We start from the raw sequence: 22,522 nt of genomic DNA, 5'->3' as shown, positions 1-22,522 counted from the left end.
TATCCGAGTGGCGATAACCACAGTTACCACAGTTGTTTATCCTTGGAATGGCTTGGTAAATTCCCCTGCCTCCTGTCTTCTACTAGATCCTCCTTTTTTGTTTTCCTTTTTTTTTTTAATCAAAAACAAGCAAACTAAAATATCTAACTCAAATTTAAATGTTTATTATTCAGAAAAGTTCTGCCAAGTCTCTCTTGGAATATAGCATACTTAAAGCTTGGATGCATTCTTAATGGGGAAGAGATCAGAATATCATTATAGAGGAAATGAATAACCTTAAGTAGTGAAAATATAGTGAAATATAAGACTGGTAATAGAAATAAACTGTAAAATAATATTGAGCATTACAAATGATTTTCTGCTTTACATAATGAGCATACAAGCTCAAAGTGAAGCTAATACTTGAATGGTTAAGTTTATCACTGAAAAAAACTAATTCAGCAGTGTAATGCAGTCACAAAAAGGTTCTATGCTGTGTTAGAACAGACAAGTTATTTTTAAAGGAAAGAGAAAAGTGTTTGCACCACTGTGGAAAGACACCAGGGACGGCTCTGGAATACTCCCAGACATTTGCGTTCAAGCTGCTTTCTGCTTCTTTCTTTTCTTTTTACTTACTTTCTTCCCAGGTGAGGTTTGTACTAGATAGAATATATTTATTGACATAGCAACAAGTTTGAGCTGTCACTGGTAAAAGAACAAGCCTCAGATTAAGTTTTCAAACCAGACAAACTTCAACACACTGACTTCAGTGGGCAAAATGCATCGCATCTTCTGTGAAAAGGGAGAGATCAGACATGATCCCCATGTTCATGCATTCCAACTTCTGTGGTGCTCCAGACATATTAAGGAAGAATTATCACAGGAGTTTGTGTATCTAGGATGTTTTACTTTGAAATTGAATTTCAGCTTGTTTTATGAATGTAACGTAATTGAAATTTTCTAGATTCACAACATAGGAGAATGACAGAATGGGTAGGATCAATTAATCTAGAAGTGTTTGCTCTACATAGACTTTTTGATCTTTGATCTCTGTAATTATTGCCTACAGTATCAGTGCCCTTAGCTGTGGTCTAAAAACAGGCTGAAAAGAAGAAACCCTCTTAGCTGCCTAGAAACTGGACACAGACTACTGACCCGCTTTAAGGAATAAACACAATTTTGACATACCACTGCCTGAGATGGACTGCACCTTAAAACAGAGAGGGTATTGATGATCTCCAGTGTTGGTGACCTGTTGGGAGCTGCGTGGCCAACTTTTATCCCATCTACCCATCATACTGCATCAAGAAGATGATAAAATCCATTATTTTCACAATATTACCTTCCCCTGACTGATTTGAACAGAAAGGATGTAGGAGATGATAGTGTATTTCCACATTGTGGAGAGATTGGAAGATAGTTGTGACTAAAAGGTACAAGGCAATATAAATAGCTACATGAGACATCCTGCTTTCAGCTCTCACGTGTAGTACTTGTGCTGTACCTTTAGTAGGGAGAGGTATTCTCATCCAGATTGTGTGTTTGTTCTTCATGGTATGTTTTTCTTACTGTCACTTTTATTTATATGTCTAATAATAGTACAAAACTCTGTACCCATATTCATCTCGAGCTGCAGATAAGAAGTCACCTAATCCCCTGTTAGCTTGTTTTGATGTTTCCAGCTGGATGCTGTACACCTTGTATCAAAACCAGGAGGAAACTCCTTTTTTCCTCTTTTTTTTTCATACATTTTGTGTCACTTCTCACTTGTGATCTTATCAAAGCTATCTCAGTCTTTATTTGAAATAACTGAGCAGGCTGAAAAGAGAAAATAAAAATGTAAATTCATTTGAAAAAAAATTAAGGAGCTTCTTACTTGTCTAAATTAATTGGTACTAAATACAGAAAAAAAAAATTAAGGCCAAGCAACTTCTTGTATGAAACTTAATAAAGGTTGCCATTTGGGTGCTGTTATAGGAAAAAAAGAGATTGGGAAATATTTTCATGAATGTTTTTTCCTACAGTTTTGCATATTCTTTGCTCTGGCTATGGTTTTGTCCTTTGAACATAACAAAATAAGTTTTCAAAAGTTCGCATGTAATTAAGATCCCTAATGCACATAGACCAATCTGAATTTTTTAAGCATAATCCCATGCAAGAGAATATCAAAGAGCCGTAAATGCTACTTACAGTAATTTTGTGGAAAGAATGGCCATTATAAAATCATAGATTCATGGAGTGGTTTGGGTTGGAAGGGACCTTAAAGATCATCCAGTTCCAACCCCACTGCCATGAGCAGGGACACCTTCCTATAGGTCAGACTGCTCAAAGCCCCATCCGGCCTGGCCTTGAACACCTCCAGGGAGGTGTCTGATCCTTTCTTCTCTTTCTTCTCCAACATAAAGAGGTTTGTAAATGCGCTTATTGATGTTTGGGTCATGTTGTCATCAAAAAAAATCATATCTGATGGCTTATAAAGCAGTGTTTCAGGTTTGGTTGGGCTGTCCAGCCTTTAGTGCATTTATGTCACTCACTGGAATGAGCTTATTTGTCTTTACCTGGTGGGGATTGGTGGGTATCCACTACCCTCTACAAATGTAAATGAAGCATTCATTTTCATGTTTGTTAGGGAAATGTTTTTCTAGGACTCTGTTATTCAAGGGTTGTACATTCAGCAATACAGACGATTTTTATGGGGCCATGAAGCTTTCTTTGAACACATTGTTTTCCACTTCTTTGATAAAATCTCTCCTAATAATGTGCTTCCTAAAGAAAATCTGAGTCTTGTAGAAAGACTGAAATTAAATTTTAAATTAAATCTATAACCTTTTCTCAAAGCCTGTAACACATGACAGTACTCCAGGAGCTCAAACATTGCATCTGTATGTGTTAGCTCACAGTTCTATTAGCACTTTTTTTCTTGTTCTTGTTATGTGATGCCAGTGGACTCTAAAATATACTCTACTGAGGCTTTACATAAGATAATATTGTTGTCTCTTGCATGTGAATTTAGCAGTGTTGTGTTAGCTCGTCTCCAGAGACTTGACTTTTAGGAACAAAACAAAGTGAACACACAAAAAGAGCTGGAAAGGAGTTTTGTTTGTTTCACGTCAAAAACCATTTTGCAGCCACTTGTGGGGGTGAAAAATATTTATACAGTGGTCTAGGACTTGGTTGGATCCCATTCTTTTTGGTCCAAGTCTGGGGATTCAGGATTATGCCTCTACATCAAGGAAGTATGTAGGGCACTGTTTGAACTAATGTCCAAAACCAATGAATGCAGGATGGGAAGAGCACACTTTGTGGTGCTCTTTTACAATGGATTAATCTTATTTCAATTTATGGAGAACAATGTTGAGCTTTTCTGTCATTTAGAAAGCCAAAAGAAAGTGAAAGAAGGATGAGTGAAAGAATGAGTGAAAGAATGAGTATTGCCTGGATAAAGATTTAAGACACATTAGAAGCAGGCATCAGGGTTGAATTTGGAGTGGATGCATTTTTAACTGTAGAAGACAAATATGTTGCTAAAACTATCATGAAGAAGTTTCATAGAGATTTGAAGAATAGGAAAAGTAATAAATCAGGTTGGCTTTGCATATGCTAATTACATACTTAAGAATGTATAATCCTTATGTTGTGCTGGTTAATCACACCAAGCTAATCTGCTCCATGCAGCGACCGAGGACTGGGTGCTGTTTGGATCCCTACCTCTGCAGCCACATGGGCAGAGGAGCCAGTGGCATCTCTGAGCATGTGGTTCTGTGGAGGAGAAAGTGCACAGCTTCTGGGCTTCTGTTCTGTCCTCCCTGCTGGTCATGTCTCTTCCGGGCAAGTCTGCCAGGCTGGGTGGAAGCAGCCATGTGTTCTGAGAAGAACTGCTCTGGTGCTATTGTACTGTTACTCCCCTAGAAGTCCTTCCCGGTTCCGGACACGTGATCCCAGGGACAAGGCAGTGTTGCAATACGTGTTGTAAATAAGAATTGTATCCTTCAGCGTTTTCTTATATCCAGAACCAAAGTCAAACACAACAATATGGAAGGCTCTGAAAAGCTACATAAACTTTACTTGCTGTTCTTCTCCCTGCCAGTCTGATGAATAATCACAAGCTGCCGCATAGGAGAATTCCCTTAGCAGGCTGAGTTTATGCTACCACAGCCATAGCACCATCCTCAGATCCCTTTTCTCGGTACTGTTTCGTTTTGGTAACTAGGACATGCTGGCTGGCTGGCCGCTTTCCTGCTTAGTAAAAGCTACAAGCATTTTCTCCTGAATTACCCTTCACACTGAACAATTACCAAGGCTTTGGGCCTCAGAAGGATTGTAGCATAGGAAGTCATCGTGGCCAAGCTCTTGTGCAGTTTCCTGGCTTCTAGGAGAGACTCAGAAACAGAAAACACGGCAAAATTATTTTTACAAAGTAGGGAAAAAGACACATGGCAGGGAGACAGAAAGCGCTTCTGGGAAGAGGAATTTCACAGGATCTGGTGTTTCATGAACAGAAGGGAGGGAACTGGCTGTACATACCTTTTATTTCACACTGGGGAACTTGCACCAGTCTGGCTTAAGTGGAAGTGTACTGGAGGCAGCCTGTTTTTGTGCAGTTCCCTGGCCAGGTTGCTGCAGTCCAAATACAGTTTGGATGAAAGTCTGGGATTGCATTTCCTTTTCTAATTAAAACTTGAAGTCACCCACTGTTTGCCTGGGCAGTGCGGTTCCCTGTCACTGAAGTTATTGTTAAGATACATATAATCAGGCAGGAAAAGGCACTCTGGGTTAGAGGGTGCAGGGATCTGCTCGAAGTCTAGGGGAGGGCAGCTTAGGCAAAAAGCAACACATTATTGCGTTTGGTCTACTGCAATTAGGACAGTCATTACTCTGCAGCACATCAAGAGAGTTCACCTTGGAAAGTATTACTTTTGTTATCTGTGATTGTGTTTGATACTCACTCGAGATTTTGATGGTTTCCTTCCATGAAGTTTTGTTAATTCAGTCTAAAGATATTCAGAGCTCCTCCGTATAGCACCTGAAGCGAAAACTATGTCCGAATGGCAGTACATATTACATGCTGAGCTCTCTCACTTGAAATCCAGTTTTTGGCACACAGCAAGGATTGCAACAATTTGCAGACTGCTCATCTATTGCTAGTAACTGCATGGACAGGCACAGCTAGAACATGTGCCTTTGTTCTGCTTTTATGAGAGGAGAAGGAATTGATCCCACTGAATATTTGAGAAAACAGATAGCTGAGCTGTTGCTTATTGACCTTTCTGATGTACTCTCTGAGTAGTGGAAGGCAAAATATCTCTGCAGCAGTGCCTGCCTGGCGGAAAATTAGTACATCGAGGTTGCTTCAGGTGTCTGCATCTGTATATTCCCTGCTCTTGCACTGGTGTCAGATACCAGTGGGGAATTGACCTGTGGGAGGTGTGCTCGGTTGGAGGAATTCCTTTCTTTCATGATAGAACTCAGGGAGGAGGTCAGCAGGCACAAGACCATCAGGAAGTGGGAGGGAGATTTACCCCTGGAACAACACCTTGCGCTCCCTGTCTCAATCCCAACAGGTGGACATGCCTCGTGTGACAGAGGACTCCCTATTCTCTCTCCGATCAGCTGAAGGGAGAAATTTAGGTGATGGAAAGGAATGGCATCTGTTTCCTGCCCATTGCAGCAGGCGTCACTTCCCTGTGTCAGTCTCAGCCTCCCAGGTTCCCTTGCACAATAGATATAAAGCTCTGCAAGTGGAGCCAAGCCTTAATGTAGAGGATGGATCTCACAGCCTAGAAATGTTCCCTAGGTTAAGACACCCTAAGCCATCCATCAAAAAGGCTTCTCTAAAGAAGAAAAGACAGCTTATTGTCATAGGAACTCCCTTCTGAAGGGAACAGAAGGCCCGATCTGCAGACTGGACCCATGACATAGGGATGTCTGCTGCCTACCTGGGTTCTCAGTCAGAGATGTGGAAAGAAAACTTCTTAATCTGGTCAGGGCCACGGATTACTATCCGCTATGGATATTTCAAGTAGGCAGTGACAAAATCCCAACAAGAAACCTGAGGACAATTAAAAAAGAGACTCCAGGGCCTTGGGAGGAATGGTGAAGGGATCGAGTGCCCAGGTAGTGTTCTCCTCTGTCATTCCTACTACAGGGAATGATGAGGGAAGGAGTAGGAAGAGCCAGGAAATAAATACCTGGCTTTGAACCTGGTTTGAGGAGCAAAACTTTGGTATTTTTGCTCATGGGTTGGCCTGCACAACACTAGGCTTGCTGACAAAGGATGGGGTGCATTTGTCCCCAAGGGGCAAAAGGATGCTTACCAAAAAGCTATCAGGGCTCATCAGTAGAGCGTTAAACGAGATATGAAGGAAGAGAGGATCAAAACCAGACTTGATAGAAAAAAGCCTGGGAACAGCACTCCAGTGTCTGAGGATGGTGTGCTAATGAGGCCCTTTGGTCTGCCACCTCAGAGGAAGTGGAGGATAGCACTTCAAATGGCAGCAAAGATGCCAAGGTTATTGATGGGTTAGAAACTACAGCAAGTAGTCGCTTAGAAATTAAGGTTGTTCCCCTCAGGAGTGTAGCAGGATCAACAGCCCAGCTGAAGTGGATCTACACCAATGCATGCAGTGTGGGCAACAAACAGGAACCAGAAGTAATTGTATGACAAGAACACTATGATATAACTGCCATCACGGAAACGTGGTGGGACGATTTGCATAACTGGAGTGCTGCCATAGTTTGCTATAAACTCTTCAGGCAGGATAGGCAAGAAAGGAGATGTGGTGGAGTAGCTCTCTGTGTTAGAGGGTGTTTTGATTGCCTTGAGTTCAGTGATGGTAGTGGTAGGGTTGAATGGCTATGGGTAAAAATCAGTGGAATGCCCAATAAGGCAGATATCTTGTTTGGAGTCTGCTATAGACCACCCAGCCTGGGAGAGGAGTCGAAGTATTCTACGAGCAACTTGGAGAAGTCTCACAATTGCTACCCCATGTCCTTGTGGGAGACTTCAACTCACCAGATGTCTGCTGGAAGTATAATACAGAAGAGAGGAAACAGTTTAGGAGATTCCTGGAGTGCATGGAAGACAACTTCCTGACACAGCTGGTGAGTGGGCCAACAAGGGAAGGTGCCCTGCTGGACCTGCTGTTTGTGAACAGAGAAGGCCTTGTGGGAGATGTGACTGTTAGAGGATGCCTGGGGCACAGCAATCATGAGACAACAGTTTTCTCAGTTCTAGAAGTAAGGAGGGGGTCAGCTGAATGGCCACCTTGGACTTTAGGAGGGCAGACTTTGGACTGTTCGGAAGGCTGGCTGGTTGATAAAGTTCCTTGGGAGGCAATCCTAAAGGGCAAAGGAGCAATAAGAGCGGGATGGTCTTTAAGAAGGAATTCTTGGCAGCACAAGAGCAGGCCATCCACATGTGCCAAAAAATGAGCCATTGGGGAAGAAAATCAGCTTGGCTGATGCGGGTGGATCTGAGAATAAAGAGGAAAGTCTGTGGGCTTTGGAAGAAGGCACAGGCATCTCAGGAGGACTCCAAAGATGAAGTTAAAACATGGAGAGAGTAAATCAGAAGGGCTAAAGAGCAACTAGAACCTAAAATGACCAAATCTGTGAAAGATAGTAAAAATGTTTCTACAAATAAATTAATAACAAATGGAGAGACAAGGAGAATCTCCATCCTTTACTGGACACAGGGGGAACAGTAGTGGAAAATGACGAGGATATGGCTGAGATACTTAATGCCCTCTGTGCCTCAGTCTTTACTAGTAAGGTAGGATGTTCTCTGGGTACTCAGCCTCCTGAGCCAGAAGACAAGGAGGAAGAGCAGAACAAAGCTCCCATGATCCAAGAGGAAATGAGTAGAGACATGCTTGGCCAACTAGACATTCGCAAGTCTATGGGGCCGGATGGGATCCACCCGAGGGTATTAAGGGAGCTGGTAGAGGTGCTCAACAAACCCCTCTTCATCATCTGCCAGCAGTCCTGGCTGACTGAGGAAGTTCCACTTGACTGCAGGTTGGCAAATGTTACACCCATTTACAAGAAGGGTTGCAGGGAGGATCCGGGGAACCACAGGCCTGTAAGTCTGACCTCAGTGCCAGGAAGATCATGGAGCAGTCATCTCAAGTGCTATCATACAGCACACACAGGACAACCTTGATGGATGAGGGAAAGGCTGTGGATGTAGTGTACCTGGCCTTCAGTAAAGCCTTTGATACAGTTTCTCACACAGAATTCTGCTTGAGAAACTGGCTGCCACTGGCCTGGACAAGCGCACACTCTGCTGGGTAAAAAACTGGCTGGATGGCTGGGACCAGAGAGTGGTGGCAAATGGAGTTAACTCCAGCTGGAGGCCCGTCACAAGTGGTGTCCCCTAGGGCTCCGTGCTAGGTCCAGTCCTGTTCAATATCTTTATCGATGACCTGGATGAAGGCATTGAGTCCACCCTTAGCAAGTTTGCGGATGACACTAAGCTGGGTGGAAGTGTCGATCTGCTGGAGGGTAGGGAGGCTCTGCAAAAGGATCTGAACAGGCTGGACTGCTGGGCTGAGTCCAATGGCGCAGGGAAGTGATTCTCCCCCTGTACTCAGCACTGGTGAGGCTGCACCTTGGGTGCTGTGTTCAGTTTTGGGTCCCTTGCTACAAGAAATACTTTAAGGTCCTGGAGTGCGTCCAGAGAAGAGCGACAAAGCTGGTAAAGGGGCTGAAGAATGAGTCTTATGAGGAGCGGCTGAGGGAACTGGGGTTGTTTAGCCTAGAGAAAAGGAGACTGAGAGAAGACCTTATCATTGTCTACAACTACCTGAGAGGAGGTTGTAGTGAGGGGCATGTTGGTCTCTTCTCCCAAGTGACAGGCAATAGGATGAGAGGAAATGGCCTCAAGTTGTGCCAGGGGAGGTTCAGATTAGACATCAGGAAAAATTTCTTCACTGAAAGGGTTATCAGGCACTGGAACAGGCTGCCCAGGGAAGTGGTTGAGTCACCATCCCTGGAGGTATTTAAAAAGCAGGTAGATTAAGTGCTCAGGGATATGGTTTAGTAGTGGTCAGGTACAGTTGGACTTGTTGATCTCTAAGGTCTTTTCCAACCTATTGATTCTATGATTCTTTGATTTTATGTGACTAATTGTGGACTGAAGCACAAGAGTGCTACATGATTTTCATATAATTGCTTTAATAAAATGATGTCAAAGTTAGGAATAAAACTCATAAGTCCTGATTCCTAGGTCCTGGCATTATGCACGATAAAAAAGTCCTTTATATATGTATTGCTCTTTAGAAGTGAGAAGCCAATCAGGTTTAGCAGAACTTGAGATTTGGAGAGAAGAGTCCTCTTTGCAGAGTGTCCTCTTTCCTGGACTTGTCCACTCCCCTGTTTCTCCTCTATTCTTAAAAGATTTTTGGTTTTCATTTCTATCTCCTCCTTTTGTTTGTTTTCCTTCCATTTCTTTCCTTTGCAAGTATTGAATGTCTCTTCTGGGAGTAAGCCTACCCACATGTGCGTGCAGTGATGGTTTATTTTTATTGGAGTCATTGCCTGTGACTGTTATTCATTACTTTAGGAGGAACTGCACTAACAAACTGCTCCAAGAGCTCTTTTTTTCCCCTTCTGTTGTAAAAAGTCCTGTTTTGTCCATAGCCATTAGCAGTATTTACTGCCATCATTAAGACATTCAGAGTTTCAGTTTGTACACTGCTTCTGCCTCCTGAGTGTCCTGTTGTGTCTGGTGTTGCAAAGCAAAATCTCAGCTTCATTGCATGTAGTCTCTTTAGGTCAGCTTTTCAACCATCTGTCCACCTCTGTCTCAGCTACCTAAGTAACTCAGTTGGCTGCTTTTTGGAAGAATTTGCGGTTACACAAAGCTAGTGCAGTCACTGACTATGTTGTGGCCTCTTATGATAATAAAAGATACAGCCAGAAAACCACCAAACAAGGCCTCCCTTGGATGAAAAAGCTGATTCAGAAAAGGCAAGTCAAAAGTAGTATAAAATGCTTTATCTCACTTGCACTTCTAGTCTTGACACTGGATAAGTAATCAGCAGCCCTTTTCCCTTACCTTTATTCTCAAGTTATCACACATTTCTGTGTCACTGTTGGCAAGACCATCATCTTCCATCTTTAAAATAGTGTAAGGAACTCCTGGTACTTCTTTAAGGGTAATCTGTAGTATGAGAATAGAACTATTGGTAATTAAGTTAGGAGCATGTGCTTAGCCTAAATGTAAGTCAGGGAAGTAAGAGAATATAAGTTGGAGAAGTAAACAGCCTAAATAATTTCACATAAGAAATATAGCAAAGTAAAGTCAATGAATATTAATTAACCACTTTGGAGGGCAGAGTGAGGTCTGAAAGGTGAATGACCTGCTCAGACTTACCCATAAGAACACAGGACCTTACCCTAAAAGTTAGTACTAGGATAAAACAAGCAAGAAGTGATTCATCTGAAATTTGGGTAGCATCACGTAGGTTCATGATTTCTAGAGATGTATTTTAAATATGTCAGAATCTCTGCTTCCCACTAGCACTGACTCTTAAAATCAAAGGCAATCTGTCAGAATTTGGCTGAAAATGTTTGGTCTCTTTGATGCTCATTTGCATTTGTTAATATAAATGTCATGCCTATATTTCAGGATTGAGATTTCCTTCAATTCTTTATTCCATGCTGAATCCATCTCATGTTTTCCCTAGGGCTTTTAAAGACTTTCCCTTCATTAATTTCCTTATTGAAATCAGTATCCACTGTTGCTGTTTCCCCTGCAAAACTGCCATAAATGCATCTGCATTTCTTCCTCCCTTTTTCTTAAAATGGAAGGCAGTGACTTCTTGGCTTTGCACACTTAGCAATGTTTTTATATGTGGAATTTGTATGCATTGCACTAAAAGAAAATAAACAGATGTGCTGCTACACTTTCGGGGGTGAGACAACAGCAGGATGGTCAGCTGCCTTTTGAGTCTGTTCATTTTACTGTTGTTTCCAGATGTGTGCTAATGGACATTTTTAGGATGTGCACAAAACTCTGCTTGCCTACTTTTCTGCACTAATTGGTTTGGATTTACCAAATGCCTCTCATACAGTGTCTAGCTGCTGTTGTTGCTTTTCTATAAAGCAGTAGAAAGGAAACTCATTCCTAAACAGTTTCATCTGGACAGGATTTTCTTGTGGGAGAAGGAAAGAAACCATCCATTTAAATTGCTCTATAAAGAGTTTTAGTGAGTTGTGGCCCATTAACCTGGCCCTGATGAAAACCTTTTTAAACAACTGGACTTCAGGGAACGGCATCTGTCAGGTGCTGGCCATGGCACAAATGATAGTTTGCTAAGAAATTATGTTAATCCAAATTGTGATTATGTTTTTTTTTAACATGTACAAAAAGTGGTGGGGGAGTCCACATCTGCTCCTGGTAATGGGGCATGTTTGTAGCCCCACCTTTCATTGTTTACTTTCTAGTGCTCAAGACATCTTAAGCTTTCCCTGTTTCAATCCACCAAGTTTGTTTTACCAGGGAGGATATATGTGTGGTGTCTAGATAATTAGGAAGGCTGAAACATGGCTCTGTATATCACTTTTCTGTCAACTTGTTCACTGTTCCCCTTTACTCCCAGTCATTGCCCAGCCTGCCCAGCCTGTAGCCTTTTCTATTGACCACAAGAATACAGATGCTGGTAGTACCGCTGGAGTTTCTGAGATTTCTTCTGCTTGAAACAGGCAGATCTGTGCATAGAGAGCTTTTCCTTGCAGTGGGATTTGGAGGAAGATCCAAAGCAGGGGGTAATAATTTCCATAAGAAAACACAAGTCCCTGATAAAGTCAAACAAACTCAACAGTGATTTGCTTTTAATTCGTAACATCTTTTTTGGATTTTGTTACCAATATAGCTATACAATCTTTAGGAATGTAATTAATTTCTGAACTTCAATTTACCCAAATGCATAATGGGGATATTTTTTTTGCCATTCTTGTAAAACCTTTTTAAAACCTACAGGTTAAGTATCATATATGAGCAAAATGTTGTTATCCTAAGAGTCATTTGCAGTGGGAGATCACTAAACTGTTTATGGGGATATCCTGTGAGCTAAGTGAGTGAGTGCAGGATAAGTATGCCTAACCTACTCTTTTTTTTTCACCAAAACACTGGAAATTGTAGTAAGGTCTCTTTTTGTTTCTGAATCAAGGAGCAGTTTTCTCCCAAGCTAAATCAGAACCCATTGTGAGACTGAAGCCTCAGAGAGCTCCAGAGTCTAACAACCACTAGTGTTTGCTGAGGCTTGGCAGAAAACACAACCATTTTTTCTTTTACCTTGTAAAAGGCCACCCCATTGCACTGAAGGATACTTCTACATGAAGAGGGAGCAGGAGACAACTGGCTTACCACTGTGTGAGCCTTGATGTCACTGCAGTGTTAGTGCCTGTTAGGGAATTCCTAGTTCTCTCCTGAATTATTTTTCTGGTGGGTTGGAGGCAGCATGATCCGTGGGATTGGGAAAGCTGATCCTGGAAGCTGGGATCAAACATGATCAAACATGATCAAACATGAATGATCTGCAGAAGAAGGACTGCTGCTTTCATTTCTAGTATATATCAAATTCCTGCGCATAGGGCCCAAGGAGAACCAGAAGGGAGGGCAGAAAAAGCAGTTATGAGGTCTGTTGGGATATCTAATGCAAAATCAACTTTGTTGTTTTCCTTGCTGAGTTTTTCCTGGGCTCTGTTGCAGCTGAGAAAACAGCCCTTCTAATCTACAATAAGAAGGGAAATGCTGGCATGAAGATTGTCCACCCAGACATTTGGCATCATTAGGGGAAAGATTTGTTTAGCTTAGCACTGATTTTATTAGTACCTGAATCTAACTGAACCTTGAGAGATAGCCTCATCCCTGTTGAATGACAGTGTCGATAGCGTAGGTTTCCTTCTCAATTCTTAGCTATGCTCTTCCAAGCTAACGTGGTGTAACTGAAGGGTTCTCCTGAGATGCATCAACTATTAGCAATGATTATTTACTAGAATAAGACAACAATGTGAATTAGCAAGAACTCCCAGCAAGCCAGCTTTGTTTCTGTAGGGGCAGTGTAGTAAGAGCCAGCCTCCTTTCACAGTTCTCACGTATTTGGTAATGTGTCAGTAGATCTGAATTCCAAAATATGTATTGGCTGTAAATGTAGGGGTTTTTTTCTTTTGGTCTGTAGTGCACATATGCATACTTTGTCAGTACAAAAGATGAAATAAGGTAAATCTAGCAGAAAAGGAAATCTAAGGAAAAGATCAACACAAAATGAAATAAAAAGACAAGAATCTGTTCACTGGTAAGAAGAAGCTGACATACTTCAAAAGAAGGTTTGTGTGGTTTTACCCATGTTCCTCAGTCATAGTTAAGAACCACATCTCTTACAATAGTCTCAGTAAATAAATGGGGAAGAAACTGAATGTCTTTCCAGTCTAAATGGAAACGATGTATTAAATGTTGATACAGATAACTTTCTCAAATATTTCATTGAAATATCGTAGTCCATTACTTTTTTTGAAATTATTAGTTTTCCATTATGAAATCATTTTTTTTTACCATGTTAGAGCTCATAGCTCAGTCAAAATCATGCTGTTATTTCACTCTTTGGTAGTTTATCATCCTGGCATTTTGATAACTAATTTGATATAAGACTGTGTCCCCTTCATCTTCTTTACATTTTTTTGGCAAGACGCTGGCCTGATTCCTGGTTATCAGACTACTTCAGAAAGTCCATCCAATGCATTTTCTAATTTATTATTTTCCTTGCTATTGACAGGAGATGTTGTCCCAATAATTAGTATTTTCTGCTGGGCTTCTGCAATCAATTTCTGTGATTCATCTCCTCCATAAAGCTTAAAAACAATAAACTGTATTAATAAAAATGCTTTCCCTAATTAAAAAACAAACTTTAATGTGCAGTTTTTCTGCTGTCATCATCAATTCTCTCTCAGCCTTTTGTTTTTCAACTGCTCTGTCTCCCATTTATCTTCCTTTATCTAATCTAATGTCATCTATCCAGTTTCTATTCTCTTTTCATCAAGGTGATATATTTCCTCTTCCATAGTACCTTTTTGTTCTTAACATGCCTCATGGCAGAAATAATTTTTCAGTTGTTTAATGTTTATTCTACATTGTTGTCAAATAATAGATAATTATTACAAACTTCCTGACAGGGAAATGTGATGTTAGGGAGGGAAACATGAAGACTAAGATTTGACCATTCTGTAAATTTAAGACTTTGCAAAACTTAAAATAGCTTTGATTTTTATTTCTCTCGTCCATCTTTATCACTCACACTTTAGCAAGACAGCAGCGTGGGAATAACTGCATGGATTTTATATTCCATTCCAGAAGCTCATGGATAGCTTGTAGATAGCATTGCAGAAGCATCGTGGATTGGGTGGATTAGAAAGAGTCATTTTGTCATTTTTCTATGTCTACTTTCTATTCATTTCACCATTTTAAAAGTCTTTTTCGTGACCTAGATGCCATTTAACTTCTTTAGACTCATATTTACTATTACCACTTACGTCAAAATGTGTACTCCTTTCGGTGCAATTTTTACTGCAGTGAAGTGACAATAGGAAAAAAAATATGGCGAGGCCAGGATTTCATCATTGATTCTTTGATTAAATTGCAGTTATCACAAAGGTGTGTCTTTTGCTTATCCGGGTTGGTAACAAAGCAATAAATTCATTTACATATGTCAGGAACATTAGTGAAGTTGTATATTTCCTTCTTTTCTTGAAGTGAAAAAGGAATCGAGGAAATATTTCCTTTATGTTGGACTGAAAATTTAGATTCTTAAGTTTGGGAAAGGAAGATTATGGAAAGTGGTTTCTGTTTCAGCTTTTTATACAGCTAGCCTCCTTCTAAAGAATTCTGATTCAGATCCAAGTTCAGATAATAAACTTTTCTGTACTCTCTCCAGAGTTTGGACAGGACTGATTTGGAATTGGAACAAGGCATATAGTTAAATATATGTGAGTTTTAGAAATGCCTGTTCTGCCTGAGCTGTCTTCTTCTGAGTTATCCTGGAAGACCCTTTATGTTCTCCACGTCCTCAGATGGCTGCTTGGAATTTTAGCGAGATGGGCAGATGCTCACCAGGAGATGGAGATGGGAAGACTTTAAATTAAAATTTCTGGTTTTGAAATTTTGTTAACCACAAAGATCCTTAACTGCATATGGACCATAACGGGACATTGCTGGTATGTATTGTTCCAACTCTATCAGTTCTATAAGCATAAAAGGTGAGTTGGCAAAGCCTCAGTGCTTCTCAGGATGCACATAGAAATTGAAAAGACTTCATAGGTCATGGAGTGCATTGCAGGTGCTGCTTCTTATCCCTTTCATAAATATTTTAATCTGAATCCTAAGAACAAAGATTTTTTTTAGCCTTGCCCCTTTGAGTTGAAAACTCTTCCAGAATCTCACTTTACTTATGGTTATAAACTTCAACATTTCCAGCCAAAATGTCTTTGTGGCTGCACCTTTGTTCTGTTGCCAGCGTTGTCCATCAGTTTGAGAAGCTCTTCTCTTTCTTCCTGCTGCATTCTCTTCTTTTTATCTCCCCATTCACTTACACACACAGACAACAGTCAGCCCTCATTTTTCCTAGATTACTTGTGCTAGATACATTGAGCTGGTTTTTTCTGGTGGCCTCTAAGATGAGTGCTCCATTCTCCTCACTAGCATATAGCCCATCTCTTGCAATTTGAGCTCATGAGTGACCTGTACTCTACACAGTATTCCAGATTAAAGCTTACTAGAGGCAAATTAACACCAACGTATCCCTCGTTTTACCAGGTGTATGTGTTGGTGCACTGTGCAATTGAATCTGCCATTGTCCTGATTATATCAGCTTGTGTGTCAGTAATCTTGTGAGTTACTAATATATCCAGGAGGTATTTTCTTTTCAATAACTGTTTCCCCTTCTGTTTTACAGCTTCTGGGCTTATTCCTGTTTTCTTTGTTAGGAGTTCCCATTTAGCAGTATTAAAAGCTTCACAGATATCCAGGTAGATGTGGTCCGATTTATTTCGGATTTCTAAAAAATTCAAAGGAGGATGTCAGGTGTGTCTGGCATGATATCCATTTTATCCCATTTTCCAAGTCTTTAGTTATTCTTTCCTTCAAAATTTCTTCCAAAGCCCTGCATGATACTGAAAATCAGATTCCAGGCCTCAATGCACCAGTTTACGTTTGTTTTCTCTTCCCTTTGAGGACTGTGCTTTCTGCTCTCAGTTGTGTTGCATCATCTTCAATCAATTTCATAGATGTATGACAAATAGTAGCTATACCTAAATTTGCATGCTAATTCTTACAATGTTTTTTCAATAGTGTTTCTGTCTTTTCTACTGAGTGCGCCAAACTCCTGGAGTTTTCTATCCACTCAGTCATTTCTTCTATAGCTGTATGATATATAGATAAATACCATTATCTGCTTTTTCAGCATTGTCCTGCTTATTGAAAACTGATTATTTCTTCACTCACATTTAGAATATGTTTAATCGCTATCCCAATGTCATTTCATTATAACTCCAATTTCTATTTCCTATTTGATATTGTTAATAATCTTTCAAGGCCTACATTTCCTTGAGTTTTGGTAATCCTTGATTTGTACTTCCATCTCTTGCCCTCCATAACATAATTTTCTCTTTTTTTGATATGTATTTCCCTCTATGTTTTGTAAGTTCCTTGTGTATATGTAAGAACCTACCTGGTGTTCCAATCAGAGGATGGTTTTACAGTTTTTTCCTCTTCGGTTGAAACCCAAATAGGTATTTACAAATATGTATGTACTTTTTTTTTTCAAGTTATGTTAATGTAGAGTTATAAAGAAGAATTCTATGTACTGTATCTGATTGTGAAATATGCAATTATACTTTAAGGGTTATTTTTCTCAGTAAGCAAACATTCAAAATAAATCAATGCCTTTGAATATTCTGGGCTGTCCCCGTTTCACTAAAAAGGAAGCCAGATCTGAACCTCAGATGTAACTGTGCAGCACCAGCCTTTCAGAGGGGCCCTGTGATGTGCTGATGAAAGGATGAGATTTATTGTACAAGCTATACTTAGTTATACACATATTCTAACTGCATAAAAATGCAGTAACCAAATGCACATAGGGTTATTTGAACATCTATCCATCTGCACGTACGACTGTGCCTAGTTCACATGCATATATAGGTTAGTATTCATGTGCTTAACACTGCACAGAATGCCAAAAATTTATCCTTAGACATCAGATTTGTAACTGTTTCACTTTGGGCCTTTGCGAATAAGCACCCAGCTGTCGTAGGAGACTCTGCAACTGGATGTTTACACCTTCTTTCCACCCCATCTTTGTGTTCTCAGAGCTAAGCAAGTGTGCAAAGCACCAAGAGAAACTTTGCTTTTCTCCTGGAAGAGTCCCCCTCCTGCTGTGCCGGTGGGAAGTGCTGGGCAAGGGAATTGGGGTTTTGTCAAGGTGCATCATGGGTATGGGATGTGACATGTCCCTCCTTTCTCCAGAAGGTAATTCCAGAGAGAACAGTAATTAATATGGAAGAGGGGAAAGTGTTAGCACAACAGTTTTCCTACTTGCAGTAGCTCACAAAGGTTGCATCACATCCTGAGGTAGTTTTGCCAGCTTCATGCAACTGAAAGGAAAAGACTGACATTTGGACTGGGCTGATGTTCTCTGGCTGTATTTGTGGACTTCATGTGCCTACCTTTTTTTTACTGTCTGAAGAAGAAGGGAGACCATATTTGGTTTAAGTTCTGAAAACCATAAAAATGTTAGCTAACTGTCTGTAATAACAGTTATGTTTGAAGAACCAGACATGAAGATTTTGTTTCTTCAGCCTGTATCAGAATCAGATGAGAAAGAGTTGCAAGACATCCAAGCACAAACCTGTCTGCAGACCACATAGAAAAACATAAGAAACCTACCTACTATACAGACACTCTGAGCATTTAAAGTACTACAGGAAAGTCACACAGCAGAATTCGCTGCCAAATCCTCTGATTTCATAAGGGTACTGCAGAGTTCAAACTTCTTGTGCTTGATATTGTTAATCTGACACTTAGGAATAAATGTCACAGGCCAGTGTATCTATGAAGCGATTCAATACTGTCTGACTTTTCAGTGAAATGTGAACAGTTTTGATGAGCGTGAACTCTGTAGTCTCTCTTGGCTTTTATAAACTTGCTCCCTGTTTCCCTGCTGATCATTAGGCACCACAGACTGAAATTCATATGCAGTGACCATTGCAAGTACTTGAATGTTTGGCAGAAGTAGGGCATGACCTTTGGAAATAGTGGTTTGTGTTTTTTCACTCTGTTTGAAATCAGCAGGATCTGTTGGTTACTGTTGGTAGTTCTAAGAAATCTATATTTGGACATATCTTGACAGGGCTGCCTATCTTGGGCTGAGAGGGTGTAGTATCTGACAGGGCATTAGAAATTTAGGCACCGAGATGCGTGATGGTTCTGCAGCACGCTACTAGGCAGGCCTTGCGATGGGTTAGATGAAATCAGTGCATTGAAGGAAGGAAGCTGGTAGGCTGCTCCATGTCCTGAGCAGCCATGGCTTGGGCTCTATGATATTTCTCTGCGTGGAGGGTCAAGGCATGCTGAGACCCTTCCAGGATGCATGGCCACTTCTGGGCAGGCTGGTTTCCAGTTCCCGGCCTTTTCTAGCTGTTTAAGAAGTGAGCAGAGAAACGTGCTTCAGCTTTGTTCTGCCGCTCTGTGCTGGAGGCAGAGCAGCAGCACGCTCTCCACGTGAGCCACTGCTGTCAGTGTCTTCAGGAGGGCCCACACAGGGATCATTAGATCACTGTTTGTGCTGATTGCACTCTGGACACAGCTTATTAAATTTATCATTAAAACGTCTCTTTCATATGGGTGACAGAACAAGGGTTATTTCCAGGCAAGCTGTGAGGGAGCCATCCTCAGCAATCAGCAAAACTCAAGCAGACAAACAATAAAGCTTGGCACGTTTATGTGAGTTTGTGCTGTGGGCCCCACGTTCCCTGCCCTGCCAGCAAGCCCATTTCTTTGTCTCCTGCGCCCTGCTACAGCTCATCTTCCACAGAGCACAGTTCCTCCATAGAGGAGCCAGAGAGCTTGGGATATTTCTGGCCTGACCATGGAGGACCAGCACACGCAAATGCCGAGCTAAATTCAGTTGGGCTATACACCCTGAGGGAATTCCTGTTCCTATTTTGAAACTCCAAGAACAGGATCCATGAAAAAAACTGAACTCAATCATTACCCCTTTTGCAGAAGAGGACGTCCAGATGATTGCAGTGGCGTGTTACTGTCCTGATGTGGTGACCCATGGGTGGCCCACACTGCTTCCAAGGGCAGGAGAAGGATGGAGAGCGGAGTTCTTGGAGAAGCTGAGGAGGTGCATCAGTGGAACAGCTAGTGGTGATTAAAATTGCATTACACAGTGGCAGTTGTAATTTTGCTCAAAATCATCGCCTATTTTAGAGCAGATGCCTGAACCAATGGAAGGGATTAGGCTTAACAGGATGCCAGTAAGACGAGCAAAATTTGCCGCTTTCATGCTGGTAGTTTTTTTATGACCTGTGGATCCTTCTAAAATTGCAGCACATTCTATACATGTGTATGAGAAGACCTCAACTACATAGAAGTGACGGGGCGAGATCAATAACTGCCTTGTTATTTCTGCAGTATGCTTTACTACTTCTGGAAGTTAAATCCAGTGAAATTATTCTATGGATTTGATCTCTGATCAGTATGTTATAAATACATGTACTGATATGTTACTTGTTTGTTTTGCAGCTCCTGGTTGCTAAATCCCCTGTTGCTCCATTCTCCACTTTTTTCTACACCATTGAGAAATCAGGCTTGGTTCTTCAAGGTAAGACCAAGGTATTGATTGTAATACAATTAGTATTTTAAGCAGGCTGAACATAGATAACAGTGACTATTGTCGCAAATGGTGCTGTTTATACTTCATTTAAATCCCACACATTTAAACAGTCTGGTTGACAAGGGCAGCCTTCTGTATTCACTGTTTTGTCTTGGATTACACTGAATTAGTTGGTACATATTGCCATGGATCTAAGAATGATCCCTAAAATGATTGATCAAGGCTCCCTGTTTTCCTTCGTGTTGAAGTAGAGTGCTTCTGGCAACACTGCTCCTACACCGTAGGTTTCTCCAGGACAAACATGCCTATCTGTCATTAGTAATATGCTATAACAAATAGCTCTTTTTAGCAAATAGCTTGGCATCAATAAAAATACAGGAAATTAATATCTGTTCTTTATTTTTGTGACCATTTTAATGCTAATGCCCCATAGTCTTAAATAATCCTCAGATTCTCTGGGACAGACATAGTGTACTGAAAGGCTGGATATTATTACCATGATAGCAGGGAACTAGGGTTCCTTGTGGCCATGTCCTAAATCACATGCTTTCAGACCACAGCATAAAGGGAAGTTCAGCTCTTCCCTTCATTTCCACATTTATCCCAATAAATCTTCCTGTAATGTCCTTACTTTTTGACAAACATTCATAGACCACTTTTGTTGAGTTGCTGTCTGTCAGTATGCAGCCTGGCTGCTGATTGCAGACTAAATAAAACTAGTCAATGTCTGTCACTTTATGTTCAGAGGATACACTTTGATATGCAACCATGGTGAAGCGAGTATTGCTGTTTCTCAGGTTCCAGTGATTGAGAATCACTGATCGCATAAAGCACTACAAACATTTTAAGGTATGTGATGGCCCATTTCTCATCTTCAAACAGGCTGTACCAGACCAACGGCATTTTAACGTTTACTAATGACTAAATACACTTACGTCTCTGGTTATATATAATGTACAAAAACAAAATGAACAAAAAAAATGGTTTTGTTGTATTTTTATTTTAATTTCATACATCTACATAATGATAATATAGGAGTCCATAATGATAATGTAGTTTCCTAAGCCTTTGGATACTATGCCCAGTGTATTCCTGGATTCTGGGAATTCATGTTTTATTTGGTACCAGCATTTTAAATGAGCTACAGGAACTAGAAACAATTTCTATTAGTTTAAACTGAAATGGCTTGCAGAAGTTGGCCTAAACATGTTTTGATTCAGGGTAGAGGAGAAGCCAAGCTACTTTTCTATCATTTCGAGTATCTTCTGAGTTGCAGAGATGTTTCTGGTTATTATTAAAAAAGGGCAGACAATTTCCTGCTCTGTCCTCAGGCACTAATGTAGTGAAACTTCAGGAAAGAAAGATTTCCAATTTCAGAAATGGAGGCATTTGTTCAGAGGGGATCTTTACTTGTTTCAGTTCTTTTCTGTGAGCCAGGAATACAGCTTCCCAAGGACTGAACACAACCTTTGAAGAGCAAATGTTTCTGGTAACACGTAATGATGATGGAGCAGGACTGTGATAGGGTAGCACCATATTAAGGGGACGGCAAGTGCTCTTTTCCCTGTATCCATGTTTCTGGGGTTCGTTATTAAAACATATAAGATTTTTCTGAAAAACAGGTAAGATACCAGTTTGGATTTCTCTGAGTGAATGCTGTCTTGGTTGCAGGCATTCTTTGTACATTTTGGAAAACAGCTTGAATCTCTCTTTGTGTGAGCCATTTCTTACTTTCTGAATACACTGTTATGTTTCCATTTTAGGTGGTTTTCTCCAAGATTCGTAGTAACCGAGGGCATGGTTCCCCCAGTAATGTGCCCCAGACTATTTTACAGAGACTTGTGAGAACTTACATGCAAAGCCATCTCACTGAGTTGAACAAAGTAAACATTGCATGTTCTCATCCCACATTTCAATGAACATTATTTCTATGGGAATAGGAAGTGAGCATATCACGTGGAAATGGCTGTTTCGGATAAGATGCAGAAAGTGGCACCAGGCTGCCTCATGCAAGAGAGACTAGAGTTTTTATGAGTTCAAACTGGTGCTTCTTCCTGAAGGGAAGCTAGACCAAGGTAAGATGTCAGTAAGGCAACTGGTTATGGGTCATCCGGTGAGGGAGTATCCCTGTGTTGCTGCTTCAGGGACATCACGTAGTTCTAAGGAGTGGAATCTGTCCCACAGCCTGATTGCAAAGGCAGTTTTCCCGTTCAGGCTTTGATGTTTAATTCAGTTGATGTCAGGAGGTGAGCACATTCAGGGCTGCTGATGGGAACAAGTGGATGGGTGTGGGAACTGGAGAAGCAGCAGCTGGCTGAAATGCCCAGGATTCTTTCTTCTTACTCAGGGGGTCCCATCCCAGGACCATTAACCAATAGGCCATAAACAAATTGATATCAGAAAATGTGTCTGGAAACTCCTTGATTAGTGAGGGTGAATGGAGAATGAAAGACAAACTGAAAGTGTGATTTAACAGTTCCACAAGCAATTTCCATTGCCACCTCTGAGGGATTAAGTTGTGTGGAATAGGCTAAAAATAAGAAGTAGCTCCCCCTTCTTTTGTTCTGTGGGCCAGAGGATAATAAAACGGCAGGAGAGGCAGTGCTGCTAGTTAGGGATTTCACAAGCTGCTATTTGGTGCAGTTTAAGGA

The 22,522-nt window shown here is 40.9% G+C and overlaps 1 protein-coding gene across 6 annotated transcripts in view; it reads left to right on the top strand.

Moving 5' to 3' along the window:
• The window catches only part of RAD51B (RAD51 paralog B), a 447,787-nt gene that overhangs the window by 296,058 nt on the left and 129,207 nt on the right, over positions 1–22,522 (top strand). For all 6 annotated transcript variants that reach the window (XM_069858280.1, XM_069858279.1, XM_069858278.1 and 3 more), the window contains one exon: positions 19,781–19,859. In XM_069858280.1, the coding sequence (XP_069714381.1) occupies positions 19,781–19,859 (79 nt within the window). The remainder of the gene's footprint in view (positions 1–19,780; positions 19,860–22,522) is intronic.

Source organism: Phaenicophaeus curvirostris, chromosome 5 (genome assembly GCF_032191515.1).
Source record: "Phaenicophaeus curvirostris isolate KB17595 chromosome 5, BPBGC_Pcur_1.0, whole genome shotgun sequence".
Lineage (NCBI taxonomy): Eukaryota > Metazoa > Chordata > Aves > Cuculiformes > Cuculidae > Phaenicophaeus > Phaenicophaeus curvirostris.
The sequence above is the reverse complement of the archived record's forward strand: the minus strand, read 5'-3'. Positions and strand labels throughout refer to the sequence as shown.